At 40.3% G+C, this 21,362-nt stretch overlaps 1 protein-coding gene across 1 annotated transcript in view; it reads right to left on the bottom strand.

Annotated features, from left to right (window-relative positions):
• SMOC1 (SPARC related modular calcium binding 1) overlaps nt 1–21,362 on the bottom strand; it is a 132,343-nt gene that overhangs the window by 66,091 nt on the left and 44,890 nt on the right. The window contains exons 3-5 of the mRNA XM_062576247.1: nt 17,323–17,435; nt 6,696–6,795; nt 4,073–4,120 (exon numbers count right to left, since the gene is read on the bottom strand). Coding sequence (XP_062432231.1) covers nt 4,073–4,120; nt 6,696–6,795; nt 17,323–17,435 — 261 coding nt within the window. The remainder of the gene's footprint in view (nt 1–4,072; nt 4,121–6,695; nt 6,796–17,322; nt 17,436–21,362) is intronic.

Here is a 21,362-nt window from a genome sequence, read left to right as displayed (position 1 = left end):
CAGAAAGGGTTTAGAGTACATTAATGAACTATAGTGAACAAGTAAAGTCACTTGTTCAGTGTTTCACCGTTCTCATGTAGCATAAAAATCAGCAGAGCGGCCCACCTGCATCATGAGGCTAGCTGCACAGAACATAATCGGTATGAAGGGCCGCTCAGCTGCCAGCCGGACATTGCCTCCTGACTGGCTATTCAGCGTCAGCCGTTGTTCCCGGGCCACTGTGCTCCCAAGCTGGGCAGCACTCTTTTGGTAAGAATGCCAGGACATACGGTGCTGGGGAAAGGCAGGATGCTGAGCAGTGTAGGTCCAAGCACAGCTAGCAGCATTAAGGTGGTTTGGAGCCTCACAGGCATACTACAAAGACTTCCACCTCCCCTTCTATCCCACCCCCTCATCAAGTTACCACACAAAGCCAGCACCTGCTGTGAGCAGGTCCTCCTCCTGAAGCTTGCAGAGCAGGAAAAAGCCTGCATGCTGATACATTCGCTCCGAGCCTCCGCCTACCTAGCAATAGTGATGGACGGTACCTGCCAATTTCAAGGGCAGTCCAACAGGACTTAATGCTTGGAAGGCAGGAGGGGAAAACAGGCAATAACCCCTCAGGTAAAGAGCAGAAGGTCCAAAGGATTTTGAATCAGCTTTTACCAGTGGAAAAAAAAGTGATGATGAAAATTTAATAATTAGCTTATCAGCTAGGTTTTTTTTGGCTCTGCCTGCATAGGGCAAAATTTCAAATATACCTGTCAGCACTAGCAGCTTTCTTGGTATAGTCGCATTTTTCCACACTTGTCTGCCCTACTCCCCCAAGCCTAATAGAAAACGGGCAAGAGGGACCAACCTGCAAGCAAGTTTACATAAACTTTAATCAGACTGAGTTCAGCATAAGAGGAACAGTGGTAAATTTCTGAACTACACGTTCATGCACCAAGTCTATAATGGACAACCTGGGCTTCCATTCTACCACATAAGAACGTACCCCTCCTTCCAGGCACAGGTCTGCTCTGCATTCCAACAATAAAGCACTTCTCATGCACAGAATAAATTAATAGTTGCTATTTTCAAGCTTAAGTTTGGTGCCAATTTGATTTGATTTAAATTTTCCTTACAGGGCAAATTGTATGAGTAGCTGGCATTGCATCTTACTGTAATAGCAGCACAGCTCTGGACAATCCAAGCACGGGATTTAAAAATAAAAAGGATTTCTTGCCAGCACTCCTGCCTGTTCTCTGCAGAAGGTTTCACAGAGCCACTTCTGGAACTACATGCCTAGACACGTGACCAAAAAAGTCATTTCGTTTTCATCAGTAGTGAGAAAGCCTATGAAAGGGAAGTGCGTGTTACTTCACACCATCTAGTGACCATAACCATTGACCTCCAGAAACTAGGCCTACACAGGATGGAAAAGAGGCCAAACATTTGGAGAAAGGTAGTTGTTACTGACAACCAGCCCTCTTCTCCTTCCAACATTAATTTGTCACTGCTGTAGGAGATAAATTAGTAAAATCTTCCCTTTCATTTCTTGTATAATAGCTTAAGCCTACCCATCTGTACTGCTTCCTAGGTGCAACAGCCTCTGTCCAAAAAGCTGTTTTGCCCTGAAGACTTGAAAGGTACCAACATCACACAAAGTGCATTAGCTCCCTATTTTATATTCCTGTATGAATGGACAAAGGAAATCATTTTTGACAGTCTTAGCTATTTCTTTTCCTCCTGAGAGAGCCTGTTCTTTGCCAGATAATGCTACTTGTCCCAGAGATGCTCATCCAGAGGTAGAAGAGGAGTCTACTGTGCAGGGAAAAGTCCAAAAGTTCCCAAGTCATACGGCAGCTGTCTAAAGTGATATCAGAAGTTTCCAAAATACACCCCTACAACAAAAAGATCACCACTGACCCAGTTCCTACTGGATCTCTCCTCTTCCCACCTTTTTTTCATCTTTTCACAAAGCACAATCTTTGTAGAAAGAGCCTGTACACTCAGCTAGAATGGACAGTCACATCCTTGCTGTCTAACCATCAGCCTGTGTAGAAGCCAGACCTCCAGAAAAAACTTCAGAGAAGCCAGGCTGGCTGACACAATACAGGAGTTTTGAATCAAGGGAATGTAAGTCAGAAGAAGCATTGGTAAAGGAAGTCAAATCCATTTTTAGATTAGATATTCATCAGCAATTGAAGAAGTAGTGTTAAATTCCTCAAATTTTAAACTGATTTTTATTTCAGCTTCTAAAAACAATCCCTATTTTAAAAGGTATTTAGACCAGTTTGGACTATTTAAAAATCACTCACACAGATTTTTTCCAACATGATGGAGAAAGGCTGAAATGGCTTGTGTGGAGGCTTCCAACAGACAGGAACAGAGGCAGAATTGGAAAGGACGGAAAGTTTACATGATTTGCTTGAAGCATGCTAGCGCAAAGGGAAATATTTTCCTTTTCCTGACAGCTACTGCATAGGATGTTTCTGTGGCCATGTGGCCAAGCACACTGTTCTCAAAACAGGATGCCAGAGGCAACACCAAGGAGTGTCAGTTTATATTATAAGTTTTAGACTAATTTCATCCATTTACAGTTCTCTTTTTCTGTATATACCAACCTCTTGTTAATAAAAGAGTGAAATGGAAAGACTAAGCTCATAAACTCTACCCTTTTCTCCTGTTTCATCTGCAATCCAGTGTCAGCTGCTTTTCATTCTAGCAGAATAGACCAGGATAACTCAAGTAGGAAGCCTGCGAACAATCTCTACTCAAAACTAATGCAGGCTGCAAGAACTACATCATTTACCTGTACTTTAGGCTAGACTAGCAAGGATTGCATTAATAGAATGATAATGATGATTCAGGTGCCAATTATACAGGTTGTCAGGTTTAACACATAATTACAGGTTTACAGAGACATGTCCTTATCTAAAAAAAGAAACAGGTTTCAGTATTCAGTCTTAAGTATTTTTCCTTGCATCTGTCTTCTCCCTATCTTTTCCTAAGCTACCACACATGAAAAATTGGCTGGAGAGTAGACATGGAAATATGCTCAAAATATAGCACTACTCTGAACTCAACAATCTACAACTCCTTTTAAGTGTTCTCAGGACTTGATTGACAGCCCAGTATGGAATATGTTTTTCAAACTAAGTTTAGACATCAAAGTAAGCATTTTCATGCATTCTGAAGCACCAAAAGCACATGAAATGCTAGGAGTTTTAGAGAAAAAACAGTAAAAATCCTACTTCAGATACCAAAACAGGAACTTCTTTCAGGAAAAACTCACTAGCAAGAATAAGGATGCACTCAAGATAATTCTCCCACAGTACAGAGACAAACTGAAAAGTTGACACTGCAGGGGAAGAAGGGGGAGGACATGGTGGAAATTAGGGTGTGGAGCAGGCCTAGAGACAAATTTGGCTCCTCAATGTATACTGCAGTAGTCATCTTTCCCAAGCCTTCAATGAATGCAGATCAGAGGACAAAGGGAAGGGCTACACATACATAGCGGAAAAGGGGAGTAACACATCTAGTGCCTTGCTCAAGAAAGGCAAGGACGAAAGAAGAGAGCAAAAGATGAAGGAGGACCAACGCCTAATGCACAAAGAGTGAGAGTTTTTGAAGCACGCAGAGTTTAATTTGACTCTGCTCCAGCAGGCCAAAGGGTTTTATGTAACACACACATACACAAAATCCTTCAATGCATGGCCACAGCCATGACATCGGCACTCTTAACTCCCAGTAACGTACTCGTCATACTGCTGGTCTCTCTGTTCTCTTGAGATTTTACTGAGCAATGCTCAGTAGTTAATACCAAGGTCAACAAGCAAAGGTGTATCAGCCATTCCTTTGGGAGGCTCTGCTTTCATATTCTGCATCTCAGCTGTCAACCACAGAGCAGAGCACATAGTTTTCTACTCCACAGGGTGATGCATAAACAGACTGCCATCTTCTTTCTTCTGCTGATGGGAGAGATCTAGAGGCACATAAGCCTCCCACACAGAGTTGTTTAAAAACTGAAGTTCTAAGTTATCTCAAGGGACTTGGCAGGGCAACTGCTACTACAAAACAACTTGTTGGAGCACAGGACTCCACTCACCTTTCCTTCCTGAGTTACCCTGGCTTGACGGTTTATCAGTTACAGAACCTAAAGGAAAAAAAAAAGAAATCTTTTAAGTTCCTGCATGATCATACAAGATACGCAATCATATGAACACAATCAAAATTTCAACACACAAAGTGTCCATTTTACTTGACAGCAACTCATTTTAGGATTCAGAGATCCGTAGCTTCAACCAACTAGAACAGCATAAGGACATTTTTGCATTATGGATAGGGTCAGAGCAAACAAGAAATCTTTAGTAGCTGGATCCAGTGATTTGAAAGAGCTCAGAGCAGTGCATAAGTAAGAAACATGGAATGAATTCAAGAGCAAGAAGGAATGATAAAAAAGAGTCATTTCTTCCATTTGCAAATGTCAGGAAGAACAAATCAAAACCAGGTGGGGAGAGTTTGTGCAGATCATGCAAGGGGCAGAATTCTAAAGGAAAGGGATTAAGTGGGATACAGTTTCCAGAAAATGAATTTCAATCAATTCCTGAACATCTCCAGCTGTTTGAAAAGGAATATAGGATAAGATCCAGCAGATACTTGAATAGGACATATCTCCTGTTTCTTAATATACACATAAATCTTCATACAACCTATAACAGTGTGCATTTGTTTCTGCAGTTTGCTTCAGGGCTTCATCAAGCACTTTTCCATTAAAAGCAGAACAGATAATAAAGGCTATTTGAACAAATCCGTTATGGAAGTGTGAAAATTTATGACAAGCTTTTTTTTTTCTTTTAATAGATTTATGCCCCAGAAACTGATTCTTTCTTGCACCCTTACTAAGCCATGCTAGTGAAGTACAATGACTGATCCATCAGGATATGTGGATCAAGTCAGTTCTAAAGGAGAAAGCTTTGAAAGGCTTAATAGTCTGGTCCAGCCAAACCCTATCATAGAACTCTATTTCCTAGGCTCTTTCACTTGCAGATTAGTTGATCACAGATCTACAGTTGAATTAAAAATTGGAAGCCTGTAAGCACATACACAATTTCAGTATGTCATAGTCCTAACATCCGTGCATCCTACAAAACAAACAAACAAACCAACCACTGTGGTTTCCTAGTAACACAGGCTTATAAAAAGCTCAAAAATTAAATGAACATATCAGGAAAATATACTCTAAAACATGCCCTATCAAGAAAAGTCATATTCTAAGGCTTAAGCCAAATTAATGCAACATTTTGCCTTGTGGAAAAACAGGATATTAGTTTTAGGTTTCCTTCCATGTACCACTGAAGCATCTAGTGCCCCCTGAAGCTACTGTCCTTGACAGCTTTCCAGCTCAACTCATGAACCACTCTTCAAGCCGCTATTTTTGCTTATTATCATGAATACAGCCTAGAGCTCTCCAAATAAGGCAAGGCGGAGTAAAGAAAGAAAAGAAAATAAGAGTTAGATTGCTGCCACACTCCCATCTAAAGGACAAATGCTGCAAAGTGAGAGGAGAAATGCATTAAGTACCCTGGGGTGTACATTGCAAGCATGAAGCCAGAGGCGGTGACAGTCCCTACGTGGCATAACTGAATGTGTTTGAGATACACTCCTATGCCTCTCTTCCTCTCTCTCTCTCTCTCTTTTTTTTTTTTTTTTTTTTCCCCACTCTGGGGGCACAAAATGTCCGTGCTGCACCTGAGTTCTGCCAAACATCACAAAACAGGTTCCCATCCTTCGTTGTGCCTAGTATGCTACTGCCAAAGCAGTAGTGCTCTGAGCAGCTCATAGAGCTAAAAGCTACACTAGGAAATAGGGCCATATAGAAAATTTAGAGCTTGCACTGCCCCTCCCAACCTCATCCCATTTGGGCCCTGGGCTGCCATGGTGAACAGGCAAGGAGTAAGAAAAAGAAAAAGGATGAATTTGGAATACCTGCAGTACCTGCTGACAGTTGAGTAAACCACATAGCTATAGAAAACAGTGTCAGACTGGGACCACTGAGGCATTTTCCATTACAAAAATCAATGACCTAAGAGGCTCAGTAGCCTTCCTGCCCTGCCTCTTCCCCTCCATCGTGAGGGCTTTGGTACAATTCCAGTGCTGTCCAGCCCCATGACACAAACAGGGGAATCCTGGAACTGAACAGCGTAATTAGAAGAGTCAAATCCATTATAACAGCAGGGCCCCAAATTTGGGGGCTAGCAGTTAACAACTTCCAGTTTCTCAGGGAACAGTCTTATCAAAGTTTCAACTGGAATCACTAAGCAAGGCACCACGATTTCATGGTCCGCTTGATACAGCTCATGGAAAAGGATTAAAGTTACCCCATCTTTTACAGGAATCTCTTGATTTATATAAATTACAATACTGCTATTCTGGCTTAGCTACCATAAGCTGTGGTTTCACTTTGTTTTCTTAGCGATCTTTTTCCCAGTGAGCCTTGGAGGACTGTCTGTCCCCTAACTGCAGGATGCAAAGCCACAGGGGACACAGCTCAAGCTTCCTTGCGGGGTTCAAATGGAGGCAAGCAAACAGAGAAGTACAAGCACAACTGCAATTTTAAACTGGGTAAACTGCTAGGTCACCTGAAAAGATAAAGCCCTCAGAACAGGACACACTCTCCCCAATCCCTTCCATTACCAAATAAGTGGTTGTTGAAGCCACTCGCACAGTACCTGAACAGGTAGGAGTTTTGTTCTGTACAGAAGAGCCACTAATAGGCTTCCCATCAGGTGTCACACACCAACAGTATCCAGTGTAGGTATGGCACTGCACCTGTTTGGTAAAACAAAGAGCCAGGCATTTCATTTTTCACTCTATAATCCAGTACTGCTATTATAACCGAGCATCTTAGTGGAAATCCCTACTCAGAAGCATCACAAACATATGCTTCAGAGTGAGAAGGTCATGCAAAAGAGCATCTTTGACTTTGGAAGATGTGGTTTTGCAGACTTTCCCCCTACCACTACCAACCACCCCTGAGAAAGGTTATTTCTTCTACTCCAGCCCCATTAGCTGCTTTCTAACTCGGGATACAAAAGTAGTTACAGACAATCAGCTGACAACACTTCAGTTTTAGTATGCAGCAGCTGTGTTTCATCTTTTTGCACCATCTTCTAGATCATGTTTACCATTCACCATTAAATAATTTCTCTTTAGATTCCCAATGCATCCCAGCTGAACTGAGGAAAGGTCACCCCAGCCTGATTCCACAGTCAGCATTTGAGAACAGCACTCTATGGACATTTTGAGAACATTTTGTTCAGTGAACACGGCAGAAAAATATGGAACACTGCCTTATTAAGATAACATACCTTCTGCAGATAGATTTGAGTTCTCCCAATCCAATGTCAACTCAGGCAGCAGGAGCAACAGCCAACATGCTTGCTCTTCACATATTGACAAGGATTTAAGAACATTTAAGGAAGGCCATAAGAAGCCAAAAATGCACAGCGTAAGATTTATCTTGCTTAACTTTAAAGCTCTGCATCTGAACAAGAGGTCTAGAATTGCCCAGTTCTTTCCATCACCATGAAGGCAAACCAGAATGAGTAGCTCAGTTGTGGACCTCTAAAGTAAAAAAAGATTAATCTTCACCTAGTAGACTCTTCTTAGTTATGTCCTTGCAGATACTATTTCAGTGACACTATAGTTCCGTTTAGTTTAATAAATCCTCTATGGCCTTTGTCTCATCTTTCACAAAGTGATCAGCACTTGGATGAAATTCAGGATGCTTTTTGACTTCCCTTAAGACAAAAGTAAGCAATCATCCTGCAAGTATGTGTATAAATACTAACAGTTTCAGAAACACTTTCCAGCAAACAAACCTTCAGCTGTGACCAAGTCCACACATGAGGACTTCCAGGATCTTGAAACAGTATAGAAATACCTGCATTACTAAAAACTAGAGCTGGCTCCATCAACTCAGTTCTCAAAAAAGCCATAAAGCAAGATCATTTCAGAAACTACCTTTTTATTTTGCTTTCAAACTGGATTCTGCCCATTCTCTATTTTTTTTTTTTTTTGAGCAAGTTCACTGAAGCTGACTTCTCATTCCAGTCTTTTCTACACAGAAGTGTCACAAAGTGTTTGTCCCATTCCCTCCATTAGGGATCCTTCAGAGCTAGATCAGTTTTTCCGCCTTGCTGACAGCTGGCTCCAATTCCCAAAGGCAGCAGAGTTTGTTCAGAGAATTTACGACGGTCTTTTTAAAGGCTTTGAATATCACATAAAACATGATCTAAGAGCGATTATAATATAGCACCACGTGTTTATCTTGGGTTTTACTAACCTGCAAAGCAATCATTTTGCCTTGAGCCAAATTCACATATAGTGGCCAAAACCAACAACAATCTCATGTACTTATGTTTCTACAGTCACTGTCACTCTTATCCAAACACTTTCACTTTTATTCTCCCAATATACCAAAAATTTGATTGCAAGTTACTCAAAAGCACTATGAATGTAATTAGAGATTAATCAAGTTGCAAAATATTTCTATTGCTCAGTTTAATCAATGGCACATTCAAAACAAGTGTGATGGAATTGTTTGGGTTTCTGTGTTAAGTGTTTATTTTTGCTGACCACATGCACATTGTTGCATACTCAAGAGCACAAGAAGTTGTCTTCACATTCAAAACATCAGTTGTAAAAATCTTACCCCAGTTAAATCAAATTCTAGGACAGGAATATCAATTCATAGGGTAAGACTATTCCATGTTACATTACAGAAGAAAAGTATTTGTATTTTGCACCAGTTTTTCAGACAAAGCCATTATACATCCCAGTATTTGGACACAAATATTTTACAAAAAGAAACAAAGTACACTTGTTTTATGACATATTTCTACTCTTTCTATGCAGTAATATGTAAAAACATACATGCATCACCTGTTTTGGAACACCTGACATACCTAGGCCTTTAGGATAGCCCTTTAGCCAAACCTTCCAAAAACACCAAAGTACAAATTTCATGACAGAGGGCTCCAAGAAATGTACTGACATAAATTTAAGATAGATGTATCAGCCAAGAGCAAGTTATGCAGCTCATCCTAAGGGAGAGCTGCCAATTACATATCATTCAATTACATAACCCAAGCATATTATACTCATAAAAATTAAGTAACTTTGTGAGCAACAAAACTAAAGTAGTCTGGTCTTCCCACAGACAGGTATTCCATGGTCCCTTCTCCCCTCTTCACCCCATCATAAAAAACAAGCAATAAATCTCAGACTGACAGCACTTTCATATCAATCAAGTGTTCTACCTCAGCACAAAAGGACTTTTCCTACCGTAGATAGCAGCAGCTGATGGGGACTCAGCCCTTATCCTTTCATTCCTAAAGACTAGGTATACACAAAGAACAGATACTTTAGAAACCTCAAAAATCATTGCAGTGGACTTTACTGAATGTCTTCATATTGGGAGATGCTTACAATCTAGAGAATGTGCAGCTTTAAGCCTGAAAAAAAAGATTTGGTGTATTTTTTTAATCAATTCTATAACTCTGCTATGGCTTGTAAAAAGTTGAAGATACCAGCTGATCTAGTACCATTTCTAAAACTACACATAGAGTATTTACAGTGTCAATTATTCCTCAGACACTAACATCTTCCACAGCTCCTGTAGCAAGGAATCTTGAAAATTCACCACTTTTGTACTACTTCCAGTGAGCTTCGGTTTAGGTTTTATTATTCTAAATCTCCGTTTAAATCTTCTGCCTGAGATTCAACCTCTTTCTTATCCTACTCCCAGAGTGGCAAAATTTTTAAAAACTTCTATAGTTAGAAGAGGGATCATGTAAACATGACAATTTACTGTGCAGATCTAACTCTCAGCTATTCAGTTTCTTATTTGGGATTTTCCAAAATACATTTTTTTTAATAAGTGAGTTTGGATCTTTTTTTTTTTTCCATTCATTAGCCTCACAAAAATAAGCTTTGTGTTTTCAGCTACAGAACCCTTGCTACTGGTGGGAAGGCATACCACAAACATAGCTCAACATCTCAAATTAACATATGGCCGTAAAACATTTTAAATTATAACACTGGAGAGAAATAAAACTCACAAAGCACTGGGTTCTTTCAATTGATTCCCCATTAACAGCTACGCTTTCAAAAATCGAAGTGTAGTTTAAAGTCCTGTAGCACCTGAATCAGTGATTATGCAGGAAGACACAATTTCTACTTTCTAGGAGTAAGGGATTTGTCCTCTCAGTTAGGCTCAACTGAAGGATGAAAGCATGAGACATCCAACAAAAATTGCTCTGTCACTATAGCCCAAATTAATTAAGAGTGAGACAGCTGCTCCTCTGTTCCCTGCATTACAACATGTGAAACCAAACAGTGGCTAACATACTCGCAACTGAATGAATCCCTTTCCTCATCACATTCATTAAAATATGAAAACATTAAAACTATAGTCACTGGCAGGCTTCTCTGCCTCTTAATTCTTGAGAAAAGAGGCCACCACTGTTGGGATTTCTTCAATACCTCACTACAATGCCAGAATCAGATTCCACAGCAATCCAAAACTTCTCAACAAGCTAGCGGATCATCCCTTCACAGTCACTTGACAAAGAGCTTGTTTCCAAAAAATAAACTGGAAATAGGAGAACAGTTGTATGAACATGTATGAAGGAGATAGCAGCGGTAAAACAGTAATTCTATGATGGCTGAAATCAGTCTCTATGGTTATACAAAGCTGGAATTTGCTGCAAGAGGCTTGATAGGGTCTTGGACAAGCACTGTGCTGAACACAACAACAACAATATTCAGACTATTCTGTAAATGCTTTGTCTTCAGACAAAGAGTTTGATGAAGAATTCCTATCCAATGGCAGCTCAGACAAAAACAAATGTTTCCTGGCTTCTTTAATAATGGAGGGTGGAGAGGAGAAGGGAAGAAGAAAAACATTCCTTCTGCATTCAAAACACTATTTCAGAGAAGAAAAAAAACATTTTCAGTTTTGGAAGGCCACTGCTGAGGGTGAGGGCAAACAGCTGAGCCACTGCCTGCACTCACAGGGTGTGCGGCAGGCACCAGAGCCTGGCTGCATCCGGTTTCTACTTGTAAATACTGTAAAAACAGATTTAAAAAAAATTATTAAAAACTAGTAGGTTATCTGGCCTGACTCAGACAGCAGGAGCAACAGATTCACACAAGAACTCTTTAATCATGCCTTTTATTTTTCAAGTTACTGAGGCTCATCTAGAACGTCCCCTAGTCCCAGATTAGTGGCATAGAATCTGCACACGGCCTGATGGCTACTTATCCGCACTCTAAGCAAGCCTCTCTTCTAGTTTGAATGTCCTGCGGTACCACACAGACCCTGGATCTTGTTGTATTCTTTCTTCTATATCAAAAGTTAGCTAACTATCATCAGAAGCCTGTCTTTCCTCTGTAGATGATTTTAGGGAACATCAATCAGTCTACATCTTAAGTTTGAGCTCCTTCAGAATTGCTTTTAAAACCTTAAATCTTTCTTGACACTTTTTTTTTTATGTTCTCTGCTCACATTTAATTTTTCCCAAATAACATTGTACAGACACAAATATTCCTATGAGGGCTTTACACAGCAGCCACCTTCCTCACACCTACGCACCAGTCAAGAAATACTTGCTCCACAGAAATTTTCCACTATTACTATAAACACGGACAGAAGTGATATGTGGTGAAAGAATCCTAGCCACATTCTAGGGCACTTCCAGTACAAACATTTTGGCACAGATACCATTTTTAATTCCGAAGAGGGATTCTCAAACTAAACGCACGTGGGACCTCTGTTTCAGGTACAGAAAATGACCCTTAAAATTAGGAACGAATGATCGTACCCTGTCCCATTCCATAAAGAATGCCCACTCTTGTTTTAAGAGTCTCTTCCTTTGCTCTCTTGACTGATACTTCCTTGAAAAAATATCATATATAATTTGGGATACCACCTCCTGACCATGGCTTATCTTTAGCTCAAAGTACAGAGGCTTGGGAAAATGAAATCTTGAGGAGGAAAGGGAGTTCTTTCTGAACTGGTATTCACAAAGAGCCCCAGTTATTGTCTTTTATAGAAGGGCTGTCTTCCTTTAATCAAAAAAGCCAGAACTGTCTACTGATTGAAGTCCAGATTCATTATGAAGAAAGAGTTTTAACTGAGCAAGAGAGAGAGTGCTCCTCCCTTCTAAAAGGAGAGGTAAATCCCTGAGAGTTTAATATTGCTAGAATACAAGCACTGAATAATGGAATAATATACAGCTTCCAGGGAATGTGGGACATGTCTATACAATGCCACGCAGCACTCCGCTGCATTAAGGAATGAGAATGTAAGTCTGTTTAGCATCGTGCTATGCTAACCTATGCAGACACACAAACTTAGGTTGTGAGGCAGCACTGAATCCTAACAGAGTGTCTCCCACTTTTGCAGGAAGTTATCTGTTTGTGGGGCTTAAGAAAAAGTGTCATGTATAAGATTAGTGCAGCACAGAATGAAACTATTGCGATGGGCCATGATACACATTACTCTCTCCAATAATACTTATATTGTCAGATGTCAGTGTTATGGAAGCTGTCCGATTTCCATCTGATGATGGAAAACAGCTACTGACCTCAACATCAGAAGACAAGTGTGGCTGTTGCACTTCAAGAGAAATCTCAGTGCTGCCTAACAACTGCATCAGCAGCTGCAGTTCTCAGAGCCCTAAACTCAAAGAAACTCACGAAGCAGAATATTGCTTTCAGTCACTTGCATGCAAACTTGCAGTGAAAAGAAAAGGCTAGACAAGTGGAAGGAGCTGGCAAAAAGCAAGAAACACACCACAAAAAGCCACACAAGACTACATTGCCAAAGCAGGGTTGAGATTATCCGTGTTCATAATCATCTGTCTGAAACTGATCCTGTTTAAAACCTCAACCACCTTTTCTAAAAAATTCCTTGGGGGAAAACTGTGAAGAATGCAAGTCTCTCTCAGCCCATGGCAACAAGCCCAATGGCACTAGGCAGCAAAAGAAAGTGTGCAGATTACCCAGTACAGCCTGTTGTTTATGAAGAACAGATCACAGCAGGTTAAGTGCAGCATGGAAAGAGAATGGCATTTATGCAAAACACAGCATAATAACAAAAAGGAGAGAGTGAGTCTTGGAAACAAACTAGTTTTAGTGATGTACAATTCTGCACAACACTATGCGATCTCAGTTGCACACAATTAATCAAATTACATCAAACAAACATTCTTATGTTGTGAATAATTCACATTTTATCTGCATAGCTACATATTGCATATTGTGGGCTAAGTGCAGACAGCCTTTGTGATATGAAGTTGTATTCCCCACATAGGACTGAAATGCAATGAAATAGCCCTCCTCCATCTCCAAAGCAGTTCACCAAGTCTGCTCTCATTTACTGTTTTCCTACCATGTCTGCCATGCCACCACCCCTTCCATGCTGCAAATCCATGCTACATTTTTAGATGTGTAAGCAGTACCAGAAGGGGATTTGAATAGATCTCTGCAATACACAAACTCCTAGAAGAGAGCAAGCAGCTGATGTGGTGCATAAAAACAGCAATGGAAACCACTGATTTGATAGGCGCCTGTTCTTCTGGATGCAGTACACAAAACCCATTCTGACTAGCCCCGCCTTGGAAAACTGGCAACCAAGTAACAGAGTCAGTGGCAACACTTTTTTTGTTCTAGATTTGTGGACTATGAAAAGAGAGATTGTATGAGTGCTCAAGACATACACGATATCTCTAATGCAGAGTTTAATTACAAACCAAACTAAGGTCTTTGTTCTCAGGCTGTCCTCCCTTTTACCATTGTCAACACATCTGTCTGGTCTCAGAGTTGGTTTTACTGCAGAGAAGCAGGAGAAAATAAGGCAACTGTGGTCTCTCCTCATTTGCCATCCCCAGTGCAGTACATGTCACTGAACAGCAGAGTGGCTTTGTTGTGTTCACAAGCCATCAGTCCCCTCCAGTCTGTGACAGATTCAACCCACAAACTCATGCAGTTTTGTACTGCATGCAATTCCAAGAGGTGGTAAGAACAGACTTGAATATCTTAGAGAAACAGCCTCACTTAGTGCTTATGTACCTGTGATTGCAGTTGAGAGGATGATGACAAAACAAAATCAACAGTTCAATCCAGTCAAGATCAACTGGATTCTGTGAAGAGACTGTTAAACTACCAAATGCCGTTTTCTAAAATGGCATTGTTCATGCTTTTTCCATGAACAAAATTCAAGAATTTCCAACAACTATGAGACAAAACCCCAGACCTTTTGAAGTCTGATGCCAAGGAAGATGATTTGGGCCCTTTAACCCACTGTGTACATGTCTACAACAGAGGCTTAGCTTTAGACCCAGCTCAGCTCAAGGTAAGTCATCCACATTCTAAGTTAGTGCTGTAACAATTTAGATATTTGATACGCTGTGTTTTGCATACATCTTTCTCTTTCTCCTCTGATCAGAATTTTTCTTTTACCCAAAAGACTTTGCCAAAATAAAATTTGCTCAGAATGTTTCTATAAATCTGCATGGGGGTGGAGAGGAAGCAATGAGTTGTTGAAAAAACATCCTCTAGCCAACTCTGAGTACAGGGTATATTCTAAAATGGGTGAGTCTGCTTAGATTTTTGCTGAGATGGGGACTCAAGGTTGAAGAGCACGGTGGGTAGTCCCCCTAGAAACTTTGTCCAGAGGTGTTGCTCTGTTCTGGACTTCCCAACTGAGATTTTAGAGTCTGCATGGAGCTAATCTTCAGGTATTGAACCAGAACAAAATGGTAACAGTATAGAGCTGTCTTCAGCAGGGCCTCAGGCATTTCATAAAACTGGTCTAGGTGGCTTCGCTGCAGAAGAGAACCTGGAGGTGCCAATTAACAGAACAGTTGAGGCTGGAAGGGACCTCTGGAGATCATCTAATCCAATCCCCTGCTCAAGCAGGATCACCTAGAATACGTTGTCCAGGATTGTGTCCAGACAGCTTTTGAATATATCCAAGGAAGAAGACTCATAACCTCTCTGAGTAACCTGTTCAGTCACCCTCACAGTAAATAAGTTTTTCTTCAAGCTCCAACAAATTCTCTGGACAGGAGATGCAGCATCCAAATGACCCCCACTAGACCAGATCAGAGTTGCTGGAAACAAAACTAGTTTAGACTGTTCACCAACACTCTGCTTTTTAATCATCCTTTTTAATTAAAGTTAAATTAATTTGGAACAGAAGCTGAAAGAAACACTTGTCTCAAACACAGGCAGAAACCTGTTATCTTCCTCAGCCACTGTTTTCCATTCACATCTTACGTGGGGACAGTGACCTTAAACGCTGCAATACAAACGATGAAACTGTTTCCTGAGGAATGTGGAACACAATACACTATTATTCAAGGAATGATATGAACTTCAGTTAATACCAGCTACAAAGGAATCAGAGGCTTCTTTCCTTATGCCAGGTAAAACAAAAGCATTTTAGTGTTCATAGATCTGTTTTTAAAAGGACTAAACGAAATATCGCTTGGCTTCCAGCTCAGAACACACAAGTTTTGTAAGCACTTTCATGCTGCTCCTTCACTGAAAACACTGGTAACCCATATCAAGCCAGGGAATGTGCAGAAAAGCAGCCCATCAACTGCTCAACAATCCAGACACTAGTATCAACCTACCAAATAAAGCTTTCTTTCAGACAGTTTTATCAGCTGCATTCTCATTCCAGCTATTAGTATAAAAATTTCACTTGCACCCTCTACTTTATCCTCTGATATGTGATGGACTGCTGACAAGAGACATACTGAAGCATCAGATTTCCTTCTCCTTTTCTTCTTGAACTATAAAGCTCAATACAGAACAGGTACCTTCTCTCTTACCCCCCACCTTTCCAAAATGGCAAGATGGTCCACACTGTACACAGATAGGATGCTGTTCCAAAGAAGTACGCAAATAAGTTCCAAAGAAGTATGCAAATAAGTTGGCAGGACAAATAAAAATTTTCCCACCTCAGTATAAAAAACAAAAACAAAACACTCCTACACACCACATGATAATGGGAGTGTAAATCTGAGGGGAATCAACATTTTTGGTGGGTTATCACAAAAAAATTTTTCCTTTCCTCTTCCCCCAGGCATCACAAAGTATTTGAACAAGTCCAAAAGTTTCTCAATTTTTTGAAGCAATATTGATTATATTTTGAATTTTCTTAAAAACCTTCCAAAGGATTTGCAAACAACTAACAAACCCACAAATTTCTTTGAGGCACAAGATCTCTAGAACAGTGTTAGATATATGGAAACCTATGGAAGCTAAAGCCAAGAGGTTACATGATTTACCCAAGTTAACAAATCAGAGGTTACAGGAGATGCCAGGTTCTGGCTTTCAAGACTTATGCCAATTGATCAGACAACATACCTCTCTTACCTGCTAGGCAACTGCACATGTGCCACTTGACACCACTCAGTATGTTTGTAGTAAAACAGCCAAATATCAACATTCATTTCTACCCTATCTTGACAAACTACTCTTCTCCCCAAATCTCCTTCATGATTGCTTTCCTTTTGCCACTGCTTAAACTTCTTTGGAAGTCTGTAGGACTGCTCCCAACTCAACCATTCATAAAGGCTACTCAGTGGCCATGACAGACTCTTAATTTTTCAAAAATCTTAAAGGCCAACAAACCATGAGAGGCATATATGCCTCCTCTGCTATCCCTGCCTGAAGTAACTGATTCTCAGGAGAAGCATCATCATGAAACAGTCTACAATCCCAGCATATTATTTAGTTCTAGCAAGCGAATACTATAAAAATCCAAACAAAATCTCATGACCAGTCTCATCACTTCTATTTCAGGTTCCCAAAGTATAACAGGAAATAGCGCAGGAAGCAAGAGTCTGTCACAAACAAGGGCTGTGCAGAGGTAAGAGGCTCAAAAAACAGCTCTAGAGAGAAGCTCTCTTTTGCTAAGACAGAAGCAGCACAGGTAGCAACAGTAGAAGCTAGTCTGTTCTGTGAGAGCTACAATTCTGTTTGCAGCTCATCTCCAGAGAATACTTTGGCCTCCTCTGCAACTTCTAGCAAAGATGACACTTTCTATGCTATACTGGAGGTGGATGCCAATATACACGCATGTCTCTCTTAAGGTACATATTATGACTGAATCAAAATTTCCACTTGATTAAAGAGTCCTTGGCTTCTAACACCTTCATCTCAGTAAGAGAACCTGAGTGTGCACCTGCACTGCTATCCTCACTTGGCTTACCCCTTAATAGCAAATCTCTTGCAGTCACTGAGAACCTGGCTGATAGAGGCCAACAGACATTTTACCTGTGTGAATGATCCATCTTCATTGCATTCTGGGATGAAGACTGCTTCCTGAGGCTTCTTTGCCTGTTCCAGTGCTTGAGCTCTCTCTAATCGACACTTGCTTTGGCCAGCATCTACGAAAAGAGAAGCATCTGTGAAAAGAGATGCTCAGATTGCAAATAGCATTTGGCCTCTTCAAAAGCTGCCAGCTACACTGTGCAGCTGGGGGAAAAAAAACCCAACAGCAAATGCAAAGTATCAAGGACCATTACCTGCACATTAAGAAGGCAGCTGTGAGTTAGCACTGACAATCCCCAAAACAAATGTGAACCTAGGCAATCAAGCTATGAGCTAGTTCAATGAAGAGTTGGTTAATTTCCCAGGTCATCCAAAGACTCTGGAGGATTCTTCCAGCAAGTGTAGGAGCACAATCTTCAAACAGTGAGAGGTCTTCCTGGAGGGAGTTACGTTAGCGCTAGGTATTAATGGTCTGAAACCCAATGGCTGAGCATCAGCCTGCTAATTCAGGCCCAGAAGTGAGCAATATGGAAGCAGAGGTCCCTCAGAAAAACTTCTTCCCTGAAGAAGTCTCCCAGTAAGATGCTAAAATAAAGAGTCATCCCCCCAAACTTCCACCCTCACATGTTCAGACAGGGTACATGTGACACTGTCTGAGAGTCATCTTTCCTGAAACCCAGCTCCCACATCTAGCCCCGATGGATAGGGCCAGGCATACATTACACTTCCTTATATCAGTTACTCACTTTGCTGACAAGGAAAAATATTAGCTCTGCGAGCAGACCTTGAAGGAGTTAAGATCTCAGCTCTGCATCCATTTCAGATGATGCTAGCACCTAACCTGACCTTAAATCCCTTCCAGGTCCAGCTCATTGTTACAGAGCATAGACCCAGATAAGCCTTACGCTGATTACCTATGGGTCAAAAGGAGAGTTCTGTTCTACGAAGATACAGCATACACTCAGTGTTTACATTTAAAAACACAGTGCCTGAGAGTATTGCTGTTCAGTCTGGAAAAAGTAGAAAAAAACAAGAAGCATCTGTTTCTATAGGATTCTGACACCTAAACTAACAACCCTCCTCCTTTTCCCATGAACCCACTCCATTGACTGTGGAAGATTTCCAGTGTAGAAACTGTAAAATCTGATCATCAGATCCTTCAGCAGCACCATAAAGAATAATTAAGGTTGAATACCCGTTCCGCCAGGTGCTCCATCACATTGGTTATCAAACAGTTCTCAACTGGATTGCTGAAGATCTCATATTCTGCTTCATATATCACTTGAACTTCAACAACAGAATCATTAATATTAGCACTGAATTAGAAAGTTGACCTGGATTCTCAGATCAACTGAATTTGCACTGCATAGCATGAGAACTGATTTCCATCTATGCATAACTAGATGCAGAAACAAACAACAATGCTGTAAACAGTCAGTTTTGGTAAAGATACTCAATTCAAGCTTTCAAGCCAAGTACTTTTATTTATGCAACTGATGACTTAAAAGACCAAGTTTCAGGTATGCTAACACTGACTACATGGATTCATTTTAAATACACCATATTAATGTACTCTCTAAGCAGTAATTCACAAGTCTTCTGAAATTATGTAAATCAATCCCTTTTCTGTATGAAAAAAAAGTGATTATTAACAGCAACACTCAGCACAGATGTGGATCACTTTGGAACTGGGTTATAAAGCCAGAGTGCCTATACCGATTCTGCCATTGACCCACTTCAGTGTGACTGAGTCATTTATCTAACCTCTCCATGGCCTTATGCCCCTTCTGATCCTATGTTACTCTCATATTTAGACTCTAAGTTGTTTGTGGGGTACATGTTTAGCATACGGGGCTTTGATCTCAGATGGGCCTACCATGGGCTCAGTAGAGAGATTGTTACTCATAGAGCAAAAAGACTTTCATGAATTAAACTTGCACTAAATTTAAAGAAGTGTTATTTTTTCTTCTGATTAAGCTAGCCTTGATATAACCTATATGACGGATTTTTTTTTTTTTTTTTTTTACTTGTGTAAGTGACCATATTATCAGACTTGTTTGCACATAGCTACTAATGATAGTTCTGCTAGCAGCACTGTCCATTTAAACACATCCTAGTTCTTTGTTATGAAAAAGCAGCACTAGCAATATTGCTAACTGGAATACCTAACTATCACCCGCAGATCTGTTCAAGCTTAAGAGTTTAAGCTTGCTTGGCATGAGATGGGACATTACTACAAAACCAGACAGTGTGGCTGCAGCTTCTGTTTTATAGCTGTCTGACTAAAACACTGGCTTTCAAGTTCTACTTCACAGGAGAAAACTAAGAGGCAAAAACCTGCTTAGATCATACAGATCTGCAAGTATAAAGGGAGAGGAAGAAAACAGTGGCAAGTCTCTCATGTGACAATCAAAGCAGATTCACACGTGGTTTCTAGTCTTCAGGTCACAGGACTGCAGACAAGGATGTCTAGTTAAAACTGCATTATTCAAATGCAGTATTTTCTCCTCTCTGCTGAATATAAAGCAGAAGTACAAAGCATTTCCGCAGAGGGCCTGCTTCAGTGCTAGCACACTCACAACATTCATACGCAGCAGCATGTACGTGACTGAGGCTGGATGCTTCACTACACAGTTGCTAGGAACTAACATTTTGTAGTATCACCTGCAGCACAGAGATGTTTGGAGTCCAGCCAGAAGGGAGTCTAACTCAGATCTTTGTCCAATTTGTCTAATGAGCATGCAAATATGCACATAAATCAAGGTCTCAGCAGAAGGAGAAGACAATATAAACATTGTATTGCTAAGGTGACAGTGATCCTTCTGGTAATTTTAATTGCCCTCTATGGACCAAGCTAACTACTAGCACTCAGTAGACTATACTGTAGTGTACTATCACTATCCTACAAAGTTTAAGAGCTCATTTTTCTTACAACATCTTCTCTCTCATTTCAACCCCTGGCTTAAGCAGTACCATTTCAGAAATTGCTGCTGAAGTATAGAGAAGAAATCCTTTTTTTTTTTCCTATTCCTGAACACTCAGCACTAATTATTTCCCCCATCCTCCATCATTCATCTACAAAGGTCATGTCAGTCCTTTTGCAGTCTTGACTTGGAACAGCCATCTATACCGCACTGGCAGGAGGGGTGTATGCATACTGTTATCTTTTTTGTCTGTAGTTTCACAAATCAGCTCAAATCAGCTCCAGTAAAAACAGTGCCTTTAATATCAACATTTACCAGTTTGTTTTTAAAAGAACTGTCAAATTCCTTCTCCTCCCCACTCCACAGACTGGTATTTTTATAGTGTTTGCATCAACATGTGATTTCAGTGAGATGACTTCACCTTACTATTTTTGCTTTGTTAATTAGAAAATGTAAAATATGACATAAGTGCCAAGGATTAAAAAGTAGCTGCCAAATAGCTCACCTCAAGTTTAAGATGCATTATAAACTTCACAAAAGAGGTGAAGAGGTAGAATCACATACCTTATTCTGCGTTTTGACTATTTCACCAAGTGTTTCAACACTTTTCCTTCCCTTTTCTTAAAAATGTTTACTGAACTAGCAAACAAAAACAGAATGGCATTAATGCATTACAATTTCATTGTCCAGACTGACTCTAGGTAAGACCTTCTCCTCTTGCACAAAGTGAAAAAAAAACACATGACTTTTCTAAAGTTCCATTAGTTAATAATTTGACTTTAAACACCTTGAAACTTAGGACAAAGTTACTGTTGCTCAGAAAACTGCCTTTTAAAGAAAATGTGTTGTTCTAAAGTTGGTTTCTGGCAACTAGGAGATTGAGTTGTGTTCTCAATGTATGGGACCTAATCTGCAAAATTCTAGTATACATAATTTTGGATTTTGCAATGAAATCAGCATGATTAATCTTTTCCAAGAACAGCCACCAAGTTTATTCAAATGAGACCACCATGTCCCCCATAATATATATAGTGCACCTAAGAATAGGCTCTAGGAATTTCAGCATACTCTCTTTGCCAGGTAGTGGCAGTTTGACACCACACAATATCCTGGTGTAAA

Source organism: Rhea pennata, chromosome 5 (genome assembly GCF_028389875.1).
Source record: "Rhea pennata isolate bPtePen1 chromosome 5, bPtePen1.pri, whole genome shotgun sequence".
Classification (NCBI taxonomy): Eukaryota; Metazoa; Chordata; class Aves; order Rheiformes; family Rheidae; genus Rhea; species Rhea pennata.
This window is presented reverse-complemented; position numbering and strand designations above follow the sequence as displayed.